This window comes from Nelumbo lutea, chromosome 2, assembly GCF_056320005.1.
Source record: "Nelumbo lutea isolate HS-2025 chromosome 2, American lotus-T2T, whole genome shotgun sequence".
NCBI classification, from domain to species: Eukaryota; Viridiplantae; Streptophyta; class Magnoliopsida; order Proteales; family Nelumbonaceae; genus Nelumbo; species Nelumbo lutea.
Genome location: NC_142685.1, coordinates 65,260,370 through 65,283,422, shown reverse-complemented (window position 1 = coordinate 65,283,422; position 23,053 = coordinate 65,260,370). Strand labels below are relative to the sequence as shown.

Below are 23,053 nucleotides of genomic sequence, written 5' to 3'. Positions count from 1 at the left end.
CGTTGGTTTTGCAAGTCTAGAATAGAAAAGCTAGTAGAGCAGTTTATAAGCAGGTTTTCATTAACTTTGTAGTTTGTACCAAATAATGGGCCTACACAATCTGTTGGAGATCTGCTACTTGTCATAAGCTTTGTTGTTTGTGCATTTGCAGTTTTTGTTTTGAAGTCATTCGCAATTCTTCAAATCAGAATTAAGGGACATGGGTCTTTATACACACCTTAGTACATTAGCTGTGTGCCTTGATGGAAATTCACCTCCAAACACAAAAAGCCTCTGGCCTGTGGTAACATCCCACAAAACACACGTTTGATCATCAGAATTGGTTATTAAGTGAGTATCTTCATCTGGAACATACTGACATGAAGATACATAACCCTTATGCATGCCGCTTAACATCCTTGATATTGATAAATTCCAATCCTTGTCAACTGAAGAGTTCAGATTGATCAACACTACCACATGCACCAGATTGATCATTTGGAGAATGGGTTTTCTGGCTTATTAGAGCTAGCATTCCACACAATTAACCTCCGAATCTTGTCATGCAATGACAATTCAATTCTTTTCAGGAGTCCAACCCAATGAATAAACTTGGTAGATTTACCCAGAAATTAGTCTTACTATCAAATGGAGAGTCTGTCATGGCATGAAGGAACACGGGAAAGGGGAGGAAATATAAATAGTTCAAAGTATATAAAAAGTTAAGTGATTTCATAAATTAAAGAAAAGGGTTGTTTGGGTATTTAAAAAATTTAAAACAGTGGGACATTAATTTTTTTCAAAGTTAATTAACGGAATGCGAAAAGAAGAGGGTCTTTGTCAAACGACTAAAGTTGGTTTGATTAACTGCCGATTTTTAATAAATTAATCGAAACCAAACCAAAATTAGTGTTTTTTAATAATATCAAACCAAAACCGAACCGACCAATTCGGTTAACCATTTTCGGTTCGGATTCGATCCACTTTTCGGTCAATTCGGTTTTTAGGTTCCTTTTGCTCACTCGTACCAGCCTAAGACCGAGATGGAAATAGTGTCAAATGGTCATGGGCCGAAATTGAATCCCGGTCTGTGAACATGTGTCTAATTGTGGGCCTCCAGGCCTGTACTACGTCAAGGCCTAGGACGAGCTTTTGGAGCAAGAACGGGGCCCGTTGTAAACCAGGTCAAGGGCCAGATTGTCATTAACGCAAGATGGAAGGGTATTTATGGCATTGACATCTTTTCAGCAAAATCCTATTCTTTCGAAGAAATTAGGGTTTTGCTGAACGCTTTTAAAGGCTCCCTCGTTCCGTCTTCTCAACATTCGCAGGACTCTTTCATTGTCTCTGGTACGCTCTCTAACTTGGATGAATCGATATTCCCTATCATCTTGCTTGGAAATCTCTGCTTTTCTTAGGCTTTATTGCGTTTTTCTTTAATGTTCTGTTGCGATTGATGAGATTGAAAACGGATATCTGTATTGCGGGTTTTATGGGAATTTCATTTTTAACTATTGTTTTCTTTTTATCGATTAATTAATTGGTCATTGATCTTTTCTCTTACCTCTGGATGGTGTTTGTTTCGAATCAACTGTCCGTTTTATTAGGGTTTGTTAAACTACCGAATACGGTTTCTTTGAGATCTCAATTGTAATCTTAAACTGAAAGTGTCCCCAAATTGTACCTTCTCAATTGTATTTTCCTTTATAATACAAAAATTGTATCCATAATTACTCAACGCATTTGCTTTATTCAGTTCTGTCAGTCTGGTTTCTCCGAGCCGTTGAAACAACCACCAAAATGCAGAACGAAGAGGGTCAAAACATGGATCTGTACATCCCCAGGAAATGGTATATACAACCGTGTCTCATATTTTCTATCACCCTTAAGAGCTTGCTTATTCTTGCTGTTTTCGTCTATGTTAATTAGATATTGAAGTTTTTATTTATTTACTACCTATGGTTTATGATTTGCAGCTCTGCCACAAATAGGCTTATTACTTCGAAGGACCATGCATCTGTCCAGATAAATATTGGGCATGTGGATGAGAATGGCATATATACTGGCCACTTTACCACCTTTGCTCTGTGTGGTTTCGTCCGAGCTCAGGTTCATCTTCTGTTCACTTAATTCGTTATAAGAACCCCTCTTCTAAATTTAAATGTTTACAGTTATGCTGACCTTAGGGATAGTGCTCGTCCATGTTGTATTTGTACAATAATTCATTATAATTTATTATTGAAGAACTTGGATTACTACAACATAGGCACAGAAAATTTGAAAATAATAATTGTACAATAAGGCAGAGCACTTGTATCGGTGGGTCTCAAAATACCATGTGCTTTGTGGTGTGACTGAACTGGTTTGAGAAAAAACTAAAGAAACAGAAAGCATCTCAGGGTAAAGACCGAGATGCCCCATCCGGTGTATTGGTCTGTATGGATATTTAGAATCTTGGGTTTAACTTTATTGTTCTCTGTATTTAAAAAGTTGAACTTGGACCTTTGTTGTCTCAGAATGGTATCTGGTCCTGGGCTCTGCCCTGGCTAGCCATTTTTGACATATCTCACCATCATCAATATTGCCCCAGCTTGTTGGGGTTTTGTCTATCTGCATCTTATTTCATCATTTTATGGTTAGTTACCCTGCTAAAGAATGGGCTGCCAAATATAGTTGTCATGATCTCAAGCTTTAAGTTCTGGCCCTTGAGTTTTGCTTTCCTCATTTTTGCATCCAAACAGTTCCCAATATTGTTGGCTATTGCCATTGGTTTTCTAATGACACTACTATACCATCTCCATTGATCCAATGTAATATGTGTCATTGTTATGTAATAGCATGTAATAGCTAGAGGTAGACATTGTTTAGTCTGCATGAAGTGACTTTGGTGAAGAGCAATTAAGGTGTCTGTCATTTGATGATGCTATGTGCTTCTGATTTCCACAGTTTGATGAGCCTATGTGCATTTGAGATTAAGTAACATAATAAACATACTAAGTACTAACAAGTCTCTAGGTGCACTTTAATCACACTATTTGGTCTGTAGGCTGTAGAATGTTCAAAATGCCATTTGAAATCTTAAATAGATGGTTTTGTTAAGGTTGTAAATGCAACCTTTTGTGTTGAATTTTGCCATGTATTATTTCTTGCTATAAGCATGATTTTTGTTGTACTGTTGAGTATAACCACCTTTTATTAAAACAAATAAATTTGCCATGTATTATTTCTAGTGATTTAAAAAGGCACTCCTAGGCGCACAGTATAGGCGCATACCCTAAAATGCGCCTCGCCCTGGTCCTAGGTGCACCCCTTGCAAAAGCTGCATGCCTGGTGTGCCTTGGCCCTTGCGCTTTTTTTGCGCTTTGCGCTTTGCGCTTTTAAAACACTGTTTATTTCTTGGAAGAATGGTTTACTAAAGCAAATAAGTTTCAGCCCCCTGTTGGCTAGTTCTCAATCATTGATTGTGTTCACTTCTACTCTTGAAAATGTTCTTTAGCACTATTGTTTTCCTCAACTTTTGTAGATCATTCCATTTGGGTATCTTCCGAGGATGTTTCCATAGTACCACTGGTAACCATAGACACATTTTACACTTCTCATGGGAAGGTTATCAGCATTGTCTCATCCATTGTATAATGCACACTTGAAAGGTTTATGGAGGATGAAATTAGGTGTGAGTCGTAACATCATATATTTTCCTCTCCAAAATAATCAAGCAAAGTTATTGCTTGGATGTCAACGGCGTTGTTATGTTTGGATAGTGCCATTTATTCTTGAGTGATCTGTTGTTGAAAAGGGTTACAAACGCATGTATGAACTAATGTATTTATAGTTTGCTCGAATCCTTGTGTGGTACTTCCATCTTTTTTGTGCTGTTTCTTGACTGAGGTTTTCTTGTTGCTATACACTGCAACCCTATCTAAGATGATGAAAGAAAACCAATGGTTTTGCAGGGAGACGCTGACAGTGCACTGGATCGTCTCTGGCAAAAGAAGAAAGTCGAAGTTCGACAGCAGTAATCTGAGATGATTGGCTGATTGCTGCTGGTGTTTTGCTCCTGTTTGGAGACTTTGATAATAGAGCCATTGAACATTTTACCAAAGGATTGAGTACGAGTTCTAGTTCAGTAGTTGAGCTTTTTTTTTTTTTGTTTGCAGTTAATCAGTGACGTGGATTAAATGTTACTTGTTGACAAATCTGTTTGTGGAATGATGAAGAATGGTCTAGTGGTTATAGAAGACATTTATTCTTGAGTAATTTTGAGTATGACCTTTGCATTTTTTTTTTTTTTGTGGTGCATGATACTCTGCTTTCTATCCTTCCTCGGGCTCCATACAAAGGTAATGTGACGATCCCACGTGACATTTTGCTGGTTAGTCATTTAACATGTCGTAGATAGATAGAACTCCATCGTCCATCCCTATCGTTGGTGAGTCCAGATCTTCTGACCAGAGACTACAGCACAGCATATATGGACGAAACTTTTGCTGTACACACTTTTGGCAGCCTGGGCTGTCAATAGGACTCTCCATGAGTGGCACTTTTTAAGAACACCCTTACACCTCAGTCATGCATCCGGCACTGGTACTATTATTTGGGCGTGGGCAAGGTTCAAAGTGTCGGGATATGTTTTGGATACATATGGATGAAAAATCAATAAAAATTTTAACTAAATCTTAAAAAATATATTATTAGTTATATTTACATACTTTATATGATTGCAAATAAGTCATTTAAATGTAAAATACCATAATTCAATGATTTATATTAAGTGTGACATATCTGGAGACAATTAGTAATCATTGAAAAATGATAGAATAATTAAAATGTAAAATAACAAAAAAGAAAGTAAAATGTGAATGTCAATTTTCGAAAACCAATATAATTAAAATGTGTATAAAAGTTTTAATAATTAATTATAGTATTTATTAATAAAAACTTTTTACTCATTAAGAAAAGTGAAAATTTACTTAAAATTAAAAATACATATGATCGTAGCAAACAAATATGTGTGGCTCAATGGTGAACTTGTGGTTGTTAAAATCAAGTAGCCAAGTTTCAAATCTTGCTATAAGTAAAATTTGAAGTTTTTACACTAAAAAAATGAAATTAATAATAGGGGACCATTAATTACAGGAATTAATGAGAGAATTTGAATTAGGTGCTAAGATTTAAATTTAAAATTTGAATTAGGTACTAAAATTTAAATTTGCCTTGGAGTAATTGACTAATTAATGAAAGAGAAATTAGACTTAAATAAACGATATTAATGAGAGATTCAATATTAAATATGGATTAATGATATAGATCCAAACTGTATCGGACTATTTTGGGCCCATACCGGTCAATATAGATTCAAAACAGCCCAATACAGGATTGTATCAATTGATACGTACGAAAAGAAACGGAATGAATGATTTATGCACGTTCTGCATATCGGGTTCTTGTCAGAACAATACGTATCAGCCGATATATATTGATATGTTGCGATATTTTGAACCTTGGGCACATGTTGGTTCATGATAAACCCTGTGGATTGGTGAATGTCAAGCTCTTTCTTTGGCTTTATGGAAAATGAAATCACTAGGGAAGCAAGATTCATGTAGCTTATCCCATATAGCTAGAACAGATAAGACTACTTTTTTCTTTTCATGTATACATAGGAAGGCCGATATGGTAATCTAATTTACCCAAATTCATCTCTAGCCATTAGGGGTCTGCAGCCTTAGAAACTTGTTCCTATTAAAAGCAACAATTTGATTAGTTCAGCCATTTTCAGATGTTATTGAATTGTCCTGAGTTTTATTGAATTGTCTTGAGTTTTTATATGCTTACTAGCAGGTACCTGTGCAATGCATAGGATTTATCAAAGAAAAGTGAGATAATAGAAATTAATAATTTTAGTAATTTGTTATAAAAATAATTTTGTAATTTAGATTAATTATATTAACATTTTTTAATAAGAATAGTAAATTACTATTAATTACTTAATAATTAATTATTTTTTCATATTATCTATTAGTATTTTATTTTATTTATTTTAATTTATTAATGATTAAATGTTATAATCAAATTGATCTATAGATTAACTTTTCTATTCATAATTAAATTAATCTAAGCGCAAGCTCAAGGTTTAACATTTTAGATTGGATTCCGATTAATCCTCAACCTGACCCAACCCCCAAATGTCACCCTAAAGAACAATGTGAAATTCGTAATTAGACTGAACCAAAACTAAGCACAACCCATGCATGCATTATTTTTGGATTCTTAACTACCTATAAATAAAATTTATTAATATTGAACCAGAAGGATCTATGGGGGATGAGTTACCCTCATTGTGTAGCATAATGAACCAAAAAACAAAAGATCTAAGGCTAGATTTTGATAGTGTATTAACAATTTTATAGGTTGTGTAGTTGAACCCTACCCATACTAGCATAATAATATTTGTCTCGACTTGGGATAGGGATAGGCTTGCTCGTGTTAATTATAAAACTATGACAAGTGGGCGGAGGGGGGGGGGGGGGGGTTCACGGTGGGGACCATATTCCTTGTCCCTGATCTCGACTTTGAAATAAATCACCATCCTTGAATCCTTAAAATTTTAAATTGAAATTAGGGTAAAATACAAAAAATTTCCCTTAAAGTTTCTAACAATCATAAAAACCTCCCCTATAGTTTCATTTTAAAAAATATTTCCCTTGAACTTTTGAGAAACTCAACAAAAACCTCCATTCCTTCACCTTCCCAAACGGAAAATGTTAGATTGATGCACCCGTTTTTTCTAAATACCCATTCTACCCTTTTATAAATTATTTTACATACAAAATTATTAAAATAGCCATATTTTAATTTGACAAAAACCTCCTTTAACGGTCATCTTCTAAAATTTTTGTTGAGTTAAAATAGGGATATTTTAGTAATTTTGTATTTAAAATAATTTATAAAAGGGTAGAATAGGCATTTGGAAAAATTGGTGCATCAGTTTAACGTTTTCCGTATGGGAAGGTGATGTAAGGGAGGTTTTTGCTGAGTTTCTCAAAAGTTTAGGGGAGGTATTTATTAAAAAGAAATTATAGGAGAAGTTTTTATGATTGTCAAGGTTTTTTGTATTTTACCCTTAAAATTATTTTTATAAAATATATTTACTTAAAATGAGGGATTTTTTTAAAATATAAAAATATTTTAAATATATTTTGATATATATATAATTGGGGTTAGGGTGGGGCGATTAATTTACTCCCCCATCTTCATCCCCATCCTCGATTGGGTATCATTATCAATCATTGTCCCTATCAGGGCAATCCCATCCCTGACCTGATATTGAGTACCCAATAAGACGGGGAACATTGCCATCCCTATTCATATTCAAATCTTATTAATTCATTAATTGTCAGAAAACTATAATTTAAAACCTAATTACTAAAATTAATAAAAATATTAAATTTTAACAAATTTTAACTAGCAACTACTAAAAATTAAGAAATTAATAAAATTAGTAAGTCATAAATTAAAAATTAACTTGCATTTGAATTTTATTTAAAAATAGCTAATAATAATATAAATAGTAATAAGTAAAAAATTTATTAAAAATAATAAAATAAACCACTTACATTCTATATAAAATACTAATAATAACCTAATTATAAATGCCATATGACTCCTTCTACTAAGGGATAATCATTTATAACTTAGCCCAAACATGGCTAGGCCTACAAATTTTCGGGCTCAAGCAAATATTTTCTTCTAAGATAGGTCTAGTTTAGATCTATCCAACCCCACACATAAGGCGGACAATAGGACTGGACATAACTTGGGTTCATATTAAATCCAACTACATCCACATCTACTTTGGATTATGAAATCCTTTGATCCGCATTTTTGCATCTGATTATTATGTCAGCTTTGGATCATATTTGGATTTAATCTGCAACCATCTTATACTCTTTAAAATGACCAAAAAATTAAATAGTTTTAAGAAAATCAATTATTTTAAAGTATACATGTAGATAAATATATTAAGTATATAATATAAAATTTATCAATATATATATCATAATATATTATATGTATACATAATTATACTACATATATACATAAAATAATAAATTTTTATTGGACTTGAATTTTAGTTAAATGGAATAGGGTTAAATTTGTATCTAATCTCATTATTAATTGGATGCAAGTTCTAATATCCAAATTTGGAGCCAAATCGACTATTAGATTTTTGGAGTCCATTGACAGTTATAGCGGGCAAGGCCTGAGCTATATAGGTATATAGATATGCCCTATTTTTGAATTTGAGCTTAGTGGGCTTAAAGCAAAGATTTATGAAGATTTTGTGCTTCTCTTTCTGGCGCAATTGCCAATAAAAGGCAAGGGTGAAGTCTGCAGTAAATACCAAGTTTTATATGCTCAACGCTAAATGGCCTATGTTGGATTTTGGCTTAGTGGGCTTATGATAAACTTGTAAGAGCCATATATTATAAGCTTAACGCGAAAGGGGCCAACTTGGATTTGGACTTGAATGAATTATAAGAGGGATTATTTTTTTGGTCTCAGAATTATGAGCCTGATTGATACTTAACAGTGCCATTGTTCAATAGAGTGAACCATAATATAAATTAATCTGAACATATGGCTGGAAGGATAATCATAATTTAGTTAGCCCGACAACTCACATTAGAGAGAGAGAGACTGATTTATGGCCAACAAAGACGAGGCACCATTCAGTCATAAGAAAGACCAGAAGGAAAGGGCCCATTTAGGAATAAGGATTCTTTTGTCGTTACCTATAAGGCTATAAACAAATCTCTTTCTTTTGTCAAAATAATAATTTCCAAATAAATAAAAAGAAAAGAAAAGAGAGATCAAAGAATATTAGTATGCATGTAGATTTCTCCTTTTTCCTCTTCACTCCTTTGTGACTTTTGTGGCCCAAAGGCTGTTAGTTAGTCCATGTATTTCATAATGCTCTGGCTCTGTGCTTTACAGACTATTGAAAGTTGTTCACTGTGGTTTTCTTGTCCTTGTTTCTGCATGTTGTCATCATTTAGAGTAGTAACCCAGGGGGAGTGGGGTGGGGATGGCCGGAGGGGTGGAGATGTTAGTACTTTAGAACCAGTTGGGCTTTCAGGAAAGTTCCGTCACATATGGACATCTGCAGTTCTTCAAATGGTGGGGAGAATGTCAGAATGTTCTTTAGATGCATGCGACTGGACTGATTGAATGCCTGATAGAAGGCACCACCCAATCACAGATTTCAAGGGTTGGATGATACAAGGGAGCTTAATTTCAATATTGGCTTTGGGGGTTCATCAGAGTATCTGGACTTACCCCCATTAGTCTAGTACATCATGCTCTACTTTCTCATTCAATTCATTACTGCATCTTCCTTTCAACTAGAAAATAGTGTGTCAATTCTAGATTTGGTTGGTCAGTTCAAAAGATTTAAACTTAAAAAAATTAAATTCAAAAAATTAGAGTAATACTATTGAAAAAATAAATTAAAAAATTTTAAGTTTACAATATAAAATATTTTAGAATCAGAAATATGGGAGTTTTGCACTTTCTCATATTATATAGAAAAACTAAATAGCCAAACCAAAATTGACCCAACCTAATCGAGTTGGAAAATTACTGAATCAAAGCGGACCAGAAATATTAAAAAGCCGACCAATCCACTCGGATTTGGTCAGTTTGGTCAGTTTGGTCGATTCTATGAATAACCTTAACTGAAATTAATTATTATTATTTTTGTATTACAAAAAATATTAAAATTACTATATAAAATATAAATAATTATTGATTCTTTAAAAATTTACAATATAAAACAATTGCCTACTCGTATATGTTTCATTAAAAAATTACAATATAAAATATATATACTTGATATAAACCTAATTTTACATTTCAGCATCCATTAGTTTGATCAATTAAATTAGTATATACTCTATCATCAACAAAGAAATTATCACTACACATCCAAAAGCGCCATCTACTAAGATTATTGGAGATGCTGATGAAATTCCACAACAAAGGATCAAAACAACCTCCATTTATTGTTTTTGCCAAAACGAGTAACAAAAATCAGGAGTGCCCTTATCAGTTATGAAAGCTATGATGGAATATTAACACAAAAGAATCTATCCAGACATATGTGGAATGACTTGGTCAGAGTACTCTTCATATATACCAGTACTGTCTTTATAGACTGACCCACCATGCATGCATTACTCCCCTCCCGCTTCTGATATAAATACACATCATCAATGGCGATGGATAAAGATAACAAAACAAGTCAGAGAGTTCAGGAGAGCGAAAGAGATGGGATTTTCATTGATGCATTTTATCTGCATTTTTTGTCTACTAATAGCTTCTTCAACTTTACACAAAACATTGGTTTCGGGTATTCCTCTTTTCTTTCTTTTCTTATTTTCCTCTCGTTTCAGTTCAAAGTTATCATAGCCTGCGTTTTGTTTTTGGTTTAAATATGTATCGATGTAAAAGTACATCGATGGAATTCAACACCCATCAATTTAAATGAGTGAACTGTTGTAATTTTGAAATGTTTGATTATCCATGTAAATATTTACAGCATCGATTTATTCTATATTGTATTTATAGTGATTATTAGTGTAAAACTCTACTTCCAGTGGAGTTTACATTGATTTTCGATGTAAAACTACATTCCATCCAAACAACGAACAAAAGAGACCGGAAATAAAATTTAACATCAATCCGTATTTATACCAAAAACAGATTCAACCATAGTTTTATTTTTGTATAAAAGTGACACTTGACTGTTATTGTAGCCTGTGAAAAGCAACCTAGCGAGGATGATGAAAGGATGCACGGCAAAGGAAATGCACGTCTTATTTTGGCAAGTGATGATATGCCTAAAAGAAGATCAACTTTTCCATTTACAGGTTTTGGTGGCGCTGCTGGTGACTTAGCCAGAGGCGGATTTGGAACGGCAACAGCTGCCGGTGCCGGTGTTGGTGCTACGGCTGCTGCCAATCATCACAGTAATGGTTCTCGCAATGGAAGCTACATTGAGCTTGCTACAACGCTGGTGGCTACCATGTTGGTCTCGCTTCTTTTACATTTGCATGGTGGTAGGATGTAAAAATTTCTCCACTCATCACCAACAGTTGGTAATAATCTACTTTCAGCAATAATCTCATCGTTAGTGTGAGTTCTTTGGAATTTCTTGCTTCTAAAACCATTGGTAACAGACATAATTTCTTTGTTTGTAATAATTTACATTCAGCAACAATCTCATCCTTAGTGTGAGTTCTTTGGAATTTCTTGCTTCTAAAGCCATTAATAACAGACATAATTTCTGCATTAATTTTTCTTAGTGCTGCAAGTGGATGGGATTGAAGATCAATAAATAGATCACATTTTGAAAAAGTAGAAATACAAATTAGGAGAAAAAAGGTATTGGTGTTATGTTATCATTAATGCACAGAAAATTTCTGATCAGAATCATGATTTGAGTCAACCCCTATCAATGTCACAGATGTTGATCCCCATGGTTGAACTCTTGACGCAGTTGATCCATTGAGTGGGTTGTCGGATTTTTTATTATTTTTACTTTTAAATTGTTTAGATTGGTCACATCAAGGATTTATCTATTGACTCTAACAGTTGAACTGCTGTTCGCACAAGCCTACTGAATTATCTTTGGATCTGTCTCAGTGGATCCAATTGATCTTAGATGAAGCAAGAAAATAAAAAGAAAAAACAAACGCATAACAAAGTGCAAATCTATATAGTCTAAGGCTATATCCAAGAGGAGATCATCGTACCATCCACTATCCAGGATAAATTCTTACCATATAGAGCTACTATCAGGAACGGCATGACTAAATTCCTTACTAACATGGAAAGAAAGAGAGACCTATATATACAAAAGTATGGCTTACAAACATGCGGATTCCATCTAAGATCTTTAACCTGACAAAAAAAATGTAAAAGAAGGAAATCCTTGTGTGCTGACATGTCAAGAGCCAAGCTGTCGAGGCTTCAATAAAACTTTCTAGGGGTGAGATAAGATTGAACGTCTCATGAAGAGTGGAGTTTGCAATATAGAACAAACTAGTTGTAAACAAGAATGGTTTGGTGGTACTTCACTCCAGAACCTTAATTTGTCATTATATATTAGTATGAGAAGAGTTTGAGTATAAAAATAAGTAGGAGACTTAAATCAGATTACAATTAATTAGATAGGATTGGAGGTTCGAAAGGATTAGAATTATCCTGCTGGAGAGACGAACTTGTAATCCTTGCAATCTTGGTTATACATGTCAATCTTATCCTTAATACGACCCCTCAAGCAAATGGGCATAGGAATCACATGCAGCTTGTGAATCAGTGAAGAAAATCATGGTGATGGCAAGGGCTTAGTAAAAATATCCAAGATTTTAAAAACTGACCCGAAAACCGAACCGTTCTAGTTACCGATTTCTAGGTCAGCGGTTCAACCATCCAGGTCGAACGGTTCGAACAATTTACATATTAGGGCAAATGTTTATATGAGATTTACCCTAATATGTAAACCTCATGTAAGAAAGAAGATGCGGGCTGGTAAAGCCAGGTTTGGCTGAGAAAGAAAAAAAGAAAGAAGAAGGAAAGAGAGGAGGGAAGGAGAGAAAGAGGGAAGAACGAATAGGAGGAAGAGGAGGAAGAGGATTCGATGCTCCCAGGCAACAATAGCGGCGACGGCAACCGCGACAGCAATAGATGCAGATCTAAAGTCTAAACACCTATAGTTCTTTTTCTTCTTCTCCTTCTTGGATCGGAGATCTGAGTTCGTGCAGATCTCAGATCTGAGTTCTACAACATTATATAGAGAACCGTTGGTCGGGTCAAACAAGTCAATGGTTCGACGACCCAGGTCAATGGTTTTCTGATGAAGTCAACGGTTTTTTACCCAAAAACATGTTAGGGGTGAAACGGAACCAGTTGCTTGGACGGTTCTGGGCTGAACAGTCCAACAGTCCGGGCCAACGATGGTTCAAAAACATTGAAAACATCAGCAAGTTGATCCACAGACAAGGTACTGTATGTGAAGCATCCCGAAGAAAGTGAAAATCAACTTCTATATGGAAAGTGCGTGTGTTGAAGACCAGATGTGAGGCAAGAGAATGGAATTAACTTCGTAGTGGTATTGGCAAGAGAATGGAATTCAGATCTCAGAATTTATGTTAAATTAATAAAAAAACAGAGAAAAACCTAATAACCAATGTAAAGGAGAAATGGCTTCTTTAGACTTTTATATAAGAAGAAATTTGGTTCACCCCATGTATTAGTGGGCAAATTTGGATTTCGATATTAGTTTGGGTCAAAGGTAGAGTTCATATTTAGATTGACCATTAACCTAAACTAATCCATCTAATAAACACGCCTATCACTAACTCAGGGACTTAAAGGGACTGAAAGAGCCAAGAAGGATTATGGGCCTATCACCAGCTCAAGGTTCTTCAATCCCAACTCCCAAACGACTAAGCCTAGATCAAAGCATATATAATTATACAGTCGATCACATAGAAAGCTGATCGGCCCACCCATTTGCGGAGTTCAAATCAGCCATCCACAACATCCCACAGTACATCTCTACCGTAAACATCTCCCAATAATAATATCAGAAATGATGATGTCATCATTGGAAGATGTTCCCAATATAAGGCAGGAGATGTGTGTGGGACGTTGTGGAGGGGCTGATTAGATCTCCCATTTGCAACCATATTCGAACTTAATACTTTGTTTGCCTTTAATGAATCAGAATAAAGATAACTGAAGCGCTTCTGGGCTCCTTTTTTGCAGCAGAAAATAAAAATAGCATCCACTGGTTTTACATCTCCCATTATTATTCCATCAGGACGTAAAGTGATTCCATGTGGTGCAAGTTCTGAGAAAAACTAAATAGATATACTTTTGTTTAAAATAATTTATAGGTGTAATGTATGTGAGTCTCAATTTAGTTTTAAAAGAGAGATTTGGAAAAGTCTCTCCACGTATCAGTCCTCGTCGCCCGCCGGTAAGGAGTTTGGTAGGGATGACTCCCCCCGTCCCTTTTTCTTTCTCTCTCTGTCAAGGGAGGCTCTCTCTCTAGATCTCTCGAGGTTCTTTTCCTTTTCGTTCTGTTTAAATTCTCTTTTCGCCCTGTTCGTTTGTTCTCTGTTTAGTTTCTTTTTTCCATGTGTTCATTTGTTTTCTGTTTAGTTTCTCTTTCAAATCTCTCGAGATCTCTCTTTTTCATTTGTTCTCTTTTCGATCTGTTTCGTTTGTTCAAGAGAGGCTATCTCTCTTTGTTCTCTGTTCGATCTATTAGTTTGTTCTCTCGAGGTTCGATCTGTTTGTTTGTTTTCTGTTCATTCTGTTCGTTTGTTCACTCTGTTCTCTGTTCATCTGTTCTCCATTTTGTTCTCCCCTGTTCCCTTTTGTTCTCCCATGTTTCCCATTTGTTAGTTTCTTCTCACCTGTTTTTTTTTTTTTTCTGTCCGATATATCTGCGGGCATTTTGATTGGGAGTTTCTTCTCTAGAAATCTTTCTGCGTTAACCACCGATGGAAGTTGCCACTTGCATTTTCCGTCTCCAGCGTTTTTGGAAGACAGTTACAGTTATCCGGCGTTCGGGACAGCAGTTACAGTTCTCCGGCAATTTGGATGGCAGTTATAATTTTCCAGTGTTGTAGATGGACGTTTCAGTTCTCCGGCGTCACAGTGGACAGTTATCTGGTGTGCTGGATGGCAGTTACAGATCTTGCGTCTTTTGCGGATTGCTTCGAAGTGGGTGGAAGTTACAGATAAATTTTTTGGCTTTGGAAACCTCCCTTGTCCGTTTTGCTCGCCAGTTATGGTGGAAGTTACGGATAATTTTTTTGGCTTTGAAAACCTCCCTTGTCCGGTTTGCTCGCCAGTTATGGTGGTTTGGAGATGTACTTAAAATCACTTCTGTTGGTGATTTTAAGTCACCTTGCTTTGGTTGCAGAATGCTTGTGTGGCTGTCGCGCTGGTTGATCGTCTTCAAGACCTCCGGTCATCGTACAAATGGGAACTCTCTAAGTATCTGCGGCAGAAGGCCCAGTTGGCCGAGCTGCAGGCTGCTGGGGAGAGATCGGCCGCTCTTGAGAGGGAGGTAGCTGAGTTAAAGGTATAGCTGGCCGAGCAGGCCAGCCTTGTCCGGGAGCTGAAGCGAGAGATCACCAAGCTTAAGGCGGAGCGAGACAGGTTGAGGCAAGAGGTGCCGAGGAGGCAGTCAACCAGTACAAGAAGTCGGAGGAGATGCACCTACAAATGGACGAATACGTCGAAGCTTCCTTTGTGGCTGGGTTCAACCTCTTTCGTCGAAGGATCCTTTAACGCCATCTGGAGTTGGCCGATGAATCGCAGTGCTGGGGTGCTTTCGATCTGGATTATCTGCAAGGATCCGTCGAGGGAGCTAATGTTGAGGTCGAAGCCATTGATGGTGCTGCTGACTCTACTGCTAAGGATTGAGCGGCTGGCTTCTCTCTCTTTTTCCTTGTTTTTTTTTTTCTCTTGGGCTCGGTATGCCGAGCCTTAAGCAATGTAATGAACGATTTTGAGTTTAATATTTAGTGTTTCTTTTGTCTGCCAATATGTTGCTATCCTAGTGCCTTTTTCTTTTCCCAACTAAGGCATGTCTGGTCGGGCTATTGTGTGTGTCGAGCTGGGCTATGCCACATTATCTTATTGTACAATTTTTGTTAGCCTTATTGTACCATTTTCTATTGGCGGGGGTGTGATCGACTGAGCTACTGCGCGGGCCGAGTAGGTTGTGCCTTGGGTGACCTCTTTGTACTTCTGCGATTTTAGTTTGTTGGCCGAAGCATAGCCAGTCGGGCTACACCTCGGCGTCCCCAACCTTGTGCTGACCGAGGTGTAGTTGGCTGAGGCATAGCCAACTAGGTTATGCCTCGACACCCCCGGTCTTGTCCCAACTGAGGTGTAGTTGGCCGAGGCATAGCCGGCAGGGTTATGCCTTGGCATCCCCGGTCTTGTGTCGACTGAGGTGTAGTTCGCCGAGGCATAGCCAGCCGGGTTATGCCTCGGCATCCTCGGTCTTGTGCCGACTGAGGTGTAGTCGCCTGAGATCTTTTGATTCCCGAGTTCTCAGCCATGGGACGCTTAGTTTACGATCTCGGGAGCCTTTGGGGCCCTTGTAGGGCTAGTCGTTTCCCAGCTAGCTCAACCGTTAAGCCGGCAGTTGTGCGAAATTCCTCAACCGCCCTCAGGCCTTGGTGGGCAGGGGCGTTCTTCCTCAACATTTAGGCTCAACCGTTGTCAACTGAGTCAGGTAGCTTAGTCGGCGATACGTTGCCGAGCTGGGTGTAATGGGCTCAGCTGTTCAGGGATTGGCGGAGTCAACTCAATTGGCAGTTTGGCTCAGCATGTGTATGTGTAGTGTGTGCGATGGGCGTATGCGCACCTTGGGGTCAGAGATATAGCTTAAAAGAAAGGAAACTTTTAATGCTTGCAAGTCTAAGGGTAGTACATCCTGATATTTCCCGAGTTCCAACTCCTCAATATTAGTCGGCCATCCAGGTCTTCGAGCCTGTAGGTGCATGAGCCAAGGACCTTGGTGACTTTATACGGTCCTTCCCAGTTCAGTCCGAGCTTTCCTTCTCCGAGTGCGGGTACTATGGCTTTGTGGAGGATGAGGTCACCAATCTTGAATTTGTGTCTTCTGACTTTAGTGTCGTAGTACTTTGCCATCCTCTGATGTTGTGCTACCATCCTTAGATATGCTTGGTCCCGGGCTTCCTCAATCAGGCCTAACTCTGCACGGAGGTCCCTGTCGTTCTAGTTGTCATCGAAGAGCTTGGTCCAGAGGGTTGGGGAGCCAATCTCTACAAGAACCATAGCCTCCGCTCCGTAGGTCAGGCTAAAGGGGGTCTCACCGATGGCTGCCTGCGGAGTAGTCCTGTATGCCCAAAGTATGCTCAGTAGTTCCTCGGCCCACCTCCCCTTGGCCTGGTCCAGTCGATTCTTTAGGCCATGCAACATGGTTCGGTTGGTTACCTCGGTCTGCCCATTGCTCTGGGGTCGGTGTACATTCGTGGTCTAGTGATCAATCTTCATGTCGAAGCAGAGGGCTTCGAACTTTCGATCAATGAATTGTGTCCCGTTATCTGTGATGAGTATGTGCGAAATACTGAATCAATAGACAATACTTTGCCAGAAAAAGTTTCGGGCATTATGCACAGTAATGCGTGCTAAGCTTCGGCTTCTACCCATTTGGTGAATCCACCGCCACTAGGAGGTACTTCTTCTATGCAATCGTAGTGGGAAAGGGGCTAAGGATGTCCATCCCCATTGCGCAAACGGCCATGGGCTGGTGATTGGCTTCAAGGGGACTGTAGGCTAGTGGTGGAGATTGGAGTATCGCTGGAAACTGTCGCATCTTCAAACCAACATGGCCGCATCCTGTTTCAACGTCAGTTAGAAATAACCTTGCCGGAGTGCCTTCTGTGTCAGCGTGCGTGCGCTAGGATGGTCTCCGCAAATGCCTTCGTGGATCTCCCTAAGGACGTAATCTGCCTTGGATGGGGAGAGACATTTCTAGTAGGGAAGAGTATGTGAGCGGCAGTAGAGTTGACCCTGGATAAGGCAATATCGGGCTGATCTGTACTAGAGCTTCTTTGCTTCCATCCAATCTTATGGAAGTGTGCCTTCGCGGAGGTACTGTGTTTTAGGGTCCATCCAGGATGGGTCATGTTGTACCAGGAGGACGAGGAGAGTTGTTTGTGCGATGCTCGGCTGGGCTAGGGTGTCCAACCATGTTGTATTGCCGAGGTCGGTTCTCGGGGAGCTGGCTAACATGGATAGTGTGTCGGCTCTTATGTTCTCGACGCGACGAATTTGCTGGATGTTGAAGCACTCAAGTCAATGGATGAGCTCCAACACCTTCTGTATGTAACTTTCCAACGTGGGCGTTCCTGTCTCAAATTGTCCGTGGATCTGGTTGACTACCAGCTAACAGTCACTGAAGGCTTCTATTCTCCGAGCTCTTAGGTCTAGGGCGAGGCGTAGCCCGACGATCAAAGCCTCATACCCAACCTCATTGTTGGATGCCTTAAACTCGGACTTGAGGGCATACTCTAACACCGTGTCATCCAGGCCGAGGAGAATAAGACCAGCTTCGTTGCCTTGCTGATTGGATGAGTCATCTACGTGTAGGGTCCATAACTGTGGCAGCGGGGCAGGATCCTCGGTGGTGAACATTCATTCAACAACAAAGTCAGCTAGGGGCTGAGCTTTGATCGCATGTCGGGGTGCATACTCGATGTCGAACTCACTTAACTCCATGCTCCATTTGATCAAGCGGCCAGATGCTTCCGGCCTTTGGAGGACTTGCCTAAGCGACTGGTCGGTGAGCACTCGAATAGTGTGGGTCTAAAAGTAAGGTCTGAGCTTTTTGGCCGAGGTGACCCAAGCCAAAGCCATTTTCTCCAAGTTGGAGTATCAGGTTTCTGCGCTGCCAAGGACTTTACTGGTATAGTAAATCGGCCTCTGAACCCGGTCTTCCTCCTTGACTAGTACCAAGTTGACGATCTCATCCCTGGTTGAGAGGTAAAGCAATAGCTCATGCCCTGGGCTCGACTTGGTGAGGAGAGGTGGCAAACTTAGGTTTCACTTTAGTTATTGAAAGGACCGTTCACATTCCTCAGTCCATTGGAAGTCCTTCGATCATTTGAGGGCTTTGAAGAAGGGCAAATACCGATCCGCGAATTTGGACATGAACCTGCTAAGGGCAGCTATTCTACCAATGAGCCATTGTACATCTTTGTGGGTTCGAGGGGATTGCATGTCGAGGATGGCTTGTATTTTTTCTGGGTTTGCCTCAATCCCCCTTTGCATCACCATGAACCCCATGAATTTACCCGAGCCGGCCCTGAAAGCACATTTGATCAGGTTCAGCTTCATCTTATACTTCCTGAGGGTATTCAAGACTTCCTTTAGGTCGTCAAGGTGCTGCTTGGCCTTCTTTCTCTTCACTAGCATGTCATCAACGTATGCCTCTACGTTTCGACTGAGCTGATCTTTGAACACCGCATTCACCAACCGTTGGTAAGTGGCGTCGGCATTCTTGAGGCCAAAAGGCATGACCTTGTAGTAATACAAGTTGTAGTCGGTGATAAAGGCTATTTTCTCCTGGTCATCGGGATGCATTCGGATCTCATTGTACCTTGAGAAGGCATCCATAAATCTCAGGAGTTCATGGCCCGCCATTGCATCGACAAGTTGGTTGATCCTTGGTAGAAGAAAGTTGTCTTTGGGGCAGGCCTTGTTTAGGTCGGTGAAGTCAACACATATTCCCACTTCCCGTTGGCTTTTTTCACCATTACTGCATTGGTCAGCTAGTCGGGATACTTAACCTCCCGAATGAAGCCGGCATCAAGTAGCTTTTGTACTTCATCTGCAATCACCTGCCACCGTTCTATTGCGAAACTCCTCTTCCTCTGCTTGACAAGTCAGTAGCGGGGGTCGGCGTTCAAATGGTGTGTGATGACTTTGGGGTTGATCCCTGGAATATCTACTGCCAACCAGGCAAATACATCAACGTGGTCTCTCAATAGTTGTACAAGTTCTTCCCGAAGGTGGTGATTTAAGAGAGCCGACTTGGAATGTCCTCTCGGAGTCTCCTTCGTTAAGCGGTACCTAGATGAGGTCTTCGATAGGTTGGTCGCGTTGTGTCCTCACCTCATCTCGGAAATCATAATCTTCTGTCATTAGTGCTTCTACGGCCAACAGTGGTCCTCAGTAGGAGAGCAGGTAGCATTGTCGCACAATTCTTTGATCTCCATGTGCTACCCCTATACCATATTCTGTGGTGAACTTCATAGCGAGATGGAATGTGGAAACTGCAGCTTATAGAGCATTAAGGGTCAGCCTACCAAAGATGGCGTTGTACGAAGAGGGGCAACGAACCACAATGAAGTCCACCATGGTCGTTGCAGTAACGTCATTGTCTCCAATCAGTAGGGGAAGAGTTATTCTCCCAGTGGGTAGGAGGGACTCCACAAAGAATCCCATTAGGGGAGTGTTGACGAGGGTGAGGCGCTCTTTGTCGATGCCAAGCTTTCCAAACGCGTCCTCGAAGAGTACATTGGTGGAGCTACCCGTGTCAACTAGGATCTGTCTTATCTCGAGGTTGGCCACCTCATCCGTGATGACCAAGGCGTCATCATGCAGGGTTTGAACCCCCCGGAGGTCATCGTCGGTGAATGTGATGGTCTGGTCGCGCTTCCTCTTGTGCCCCAATTGTCGATCTCGCACAGTCGCGCATACTTCTTACGCCCCAAGCTACTCTCCCCTATTGCGGCGATTCCACCTGATATGACATGGATCACACCAGCAGGAGGAGCCAGGGACGGTGGTCGAGCATCCTCCATGCACTGTTCTTCCTGTGCCGGCTTCTCGCTCTTGATGAATTCGTCGAGGTATCCGTGCCTGATTAGGTCTATGGAACTCGCAACATTTGTCATGATTTCTCTTGTTGCTTTGTGTTTTCATCTTCTCGGTCACAGATTTGCATCAGGACTTCAGATCGTGGCATATTGAGCAACGTGAAGTTTCGATAGGTCGGCAGGGGTGTCTATGGTCTGTGGTCGGGTCGACGGTCTTGCCTCTTATGGTCCCGATATGATCTTTCTGACTTTCACTCCTTAGTATCTCTCCTCTTGTTAGGCCTCTCTTCCTCATCCCGTAGTTGTGCCTGCGCTTCTTTTGCATTGATATACTTCTACGCATGGCTCGTCAGCGTAGCCAGGGTTTGCGGAGGGTTTTTGGAGATGGAAAAGTTGAATGGGGATGGGCGGAGGCCATGCTGGATAGCGGTGACAGCCACAGACTGGTTCAGGTTCCTAACCTGTAGTGTTTTCTTGTTGAATCTAGCCAGGTAGTCCCTGAGGGACTCGTTTTTCCTCTGTCGCACTTGCATGAGGCTGGCCGAGGTCTTCCAATGCTTTTGACTCACTGTGAACTGAGCGCGGACTGGGTCTCCAACTACTCCCACAACGCTATTGAGTGTGGAGGCAAAGAGGATTACTAGGTTAGGGCTGGACCTGCGAGAGTGGCCACTAAGGTTTTGCACATCAATCCCTCGGAGGATCCGTGCAATATTAACTGAGCCTATAATGCTTCGATATGGTCATCGGGATCGGTGTATCCACCATACTTGTCAAGCTGGGGTGCCCGCCATCTTGTGGGAGGTACCTCGTCCACAATTTCCTGGGTGAAGGGTGGATCCTTAGCCATGGGCACAAGTGGTGGCGCGGGTCGATCTTTAGGTGGCATCGTGCTTCTTTGACTGCACTTTAACTCCTTTAAGCGTAGTGTGCATCACCCTTTCCTTCTTAGAGCGCACTGCGCAGTCCTTCACGAAGCTGGACTCGGCGATGGAGACCACGTGAGGTGGCATCCATCTACCAAGCCTCTCTTTGGTCGGGATCCACGTGGTTTAGTGTGTCCTTCTACGAGAGCGGACGGAGGGGACTGACCTTCTTGTTGTATCATGCTTTTCTTGGTTGGACCGCGCTATGCCCTTGTCTGCTTGACGCACTTTGGGGTCCTTGAGACGAGGATCATTTTTCGTGCATGTCGATGCGTAAGGGGGGACGGTCTTGCTAGGCGGTGCTATGGGTCCTAGGTTCTGCATCATTTCGAAGATCTTGTCGACTTTTTCTTACATTGCTCAGAATTGCTTAGGATCAACCACGGTTGGGGGCAGTGAAATTTCTTGATGTGTAGAACTGCAGTGGCGAGACTCCCGAGATGGGGATCGGCCTGTTGAACGCTCAGACTGCTTCTTGGGCATCTTGATCACTTTCTTGATTGCGCAATAAGGAAAGATCTTCGGGGTGGCTTTTTATGCATTCCCACAGACGGGGCCAATCTGATGTTGCTCAATCCGAGGTGGTGCACAGACTGAGGAGAGCAACCAGATAGTCCTTGCTAACAGGGCGAGGATGAGCTACAAGGACGAGGCCGCACTTCAAAACCTGTGATCAAGAAAGAAGTCAGAGGCCCGAGGAATTATCCCCAGGTAAGTACTCTGGCACTCAAGTCAGTAAGAGGTGGTGGGTGGTCGGGTCGAGCTATGAGGATGCTAGTCCGAGCTAAGTAGTAGTACTGGTCTCAGAAATTGGATCCCTTACCTCGAGCATGGAGTGCCTTTTTATAGCCGAAGATCCGTGTCCTGGTCGGATTGGGATTCTGGGGTTGTCGAGATGAGGTTAGCTACCAAGGTACTCGGGATAGAGTCCAATTCCCCAATAGAGCCGTCTTTCCTTACTCCTCCTTATCTGTAGTTGTGCTCATTCACTTGACGTGTAGTTGGTGTGGCTGGAAGGATAGGACGGGGGGCCACAATAATAGTATAACTCGGCTGAGCTAGGATAATGTGGCAAGGCGATAGTTGGGCTGCCACGTGTCTCGCAGAACTAGCTCAGCCATGACCCGAACACTATGTATTTGCACTGTACATATTTGTATTTGTACTCTTTAAAATTTGAGCTTTAGGTGCACAACTACTAATAACGAGTGTGGAATAAAATTACGGAAAAGTACAAATAGATTCAATCCAAATTTCTGTGCAAATCTATAACATTCAAAATATCAAAAACCCCTCACTCCATAAACTACCTAACAATTTCGAACTGGCACATGGCCTTAAAATTCTGACACTGGGGTGAACCGCCATTCTCCCATAAAATTATTGATCCACAGCCATTAAAGCAACTATCGAATTCGGACAATTTGATGTGAGAAAATCTTATTGAATCAAAATATTAGAAAATTCACAGAATTTTTTATTTTCCTAAGAAACTTAAATTGAATTGTCAGTCCTCCATTTTATGAGTTCACATCTGGGGCCCCACAATGCCCCACAATACATCTCCACCTTTGGAAATATCTCCCGATAACAAATACGGGAGATGATGTGACATCACCGCTAATATTCCCAATACAAAGTGGGGATGTGCTGTGGGGACGCAGATGTGAACACCCATTTTATTGGAGATGAGAGGAAACTTCGCAC

General features: G+C 40.3%; 1 protein-coding gene and 1 long non-coding RNA gene across 2 annotated transcripts; both read left to right on the top strand.

Annotated features, from left to right (window-relative positions):
• Positions 1-1,167: 1,167 nt before the first annotated feature.
• On the top strand, positions 1,168-4,236 carry LOC148871253 (small ribosomal subunit protein eS21). The gene is made up of 4 exons (XM_088969236.1): positions 1,168-1,329; positions 1,736-1,829; positions 1,956-2,088; positions 3,933-4,236. The coding sequence occupies exons 2-4, from the start codon at positions 1,780-1,782 to the stop codon at positions 3,996-3,998; spliced, it is 249 nt and encodes an 82-aa protein (XP_088825362.1). The 5' UTR covers positions 1,168-1,329; positions 1,736-1,779; the 3' UTR covers positions 3,999-4,236.
• A 6,035-nt stretch (positions 4,237-10,271) lies between these two features.
• On the top strand, positions 10,272-11,334 carry LOC148871252 (uncharacterized). The gene is made up of 2 exons (XR_016106765.1): positions 10,272-10,390; positions 10,797-11,334. It is a non-coding gene; the product is annotated as an uncharacterized LOC148871252 (long non-coding RNA).
• The last annotated feature ends 11,719 nt before the right edge of the window (positions 11,335-23,053 follow it).

What these genes read in the sequence shown, in the direction of transcription:
- LOC148871253 (XM_088969236.1), top strand. Translation starts at nt 1,780, where the DNA reads ATGCAGAACGAAGAGGGTCAAAACATGGATCTGTACATCCCCAGGAAA. An exon ending in CTGTACATCCCCAGGAAATG is followed by an intron (nt 1,830 to 1,955) that starts GTATATACAACC and finishes TATGATTTGCAG; the next exon opens with CTCTGCCACAAATAGGCTTA. An exon ending in GTGGTTTCGTCCGAGCTCAG is followed by an intron (nt 2,089 to 3,932) that starts GTTCATCTTCTG and finishes ATGGTTTTGCAG; the next exon opens with GGAGACGCTGACAGTGCACT.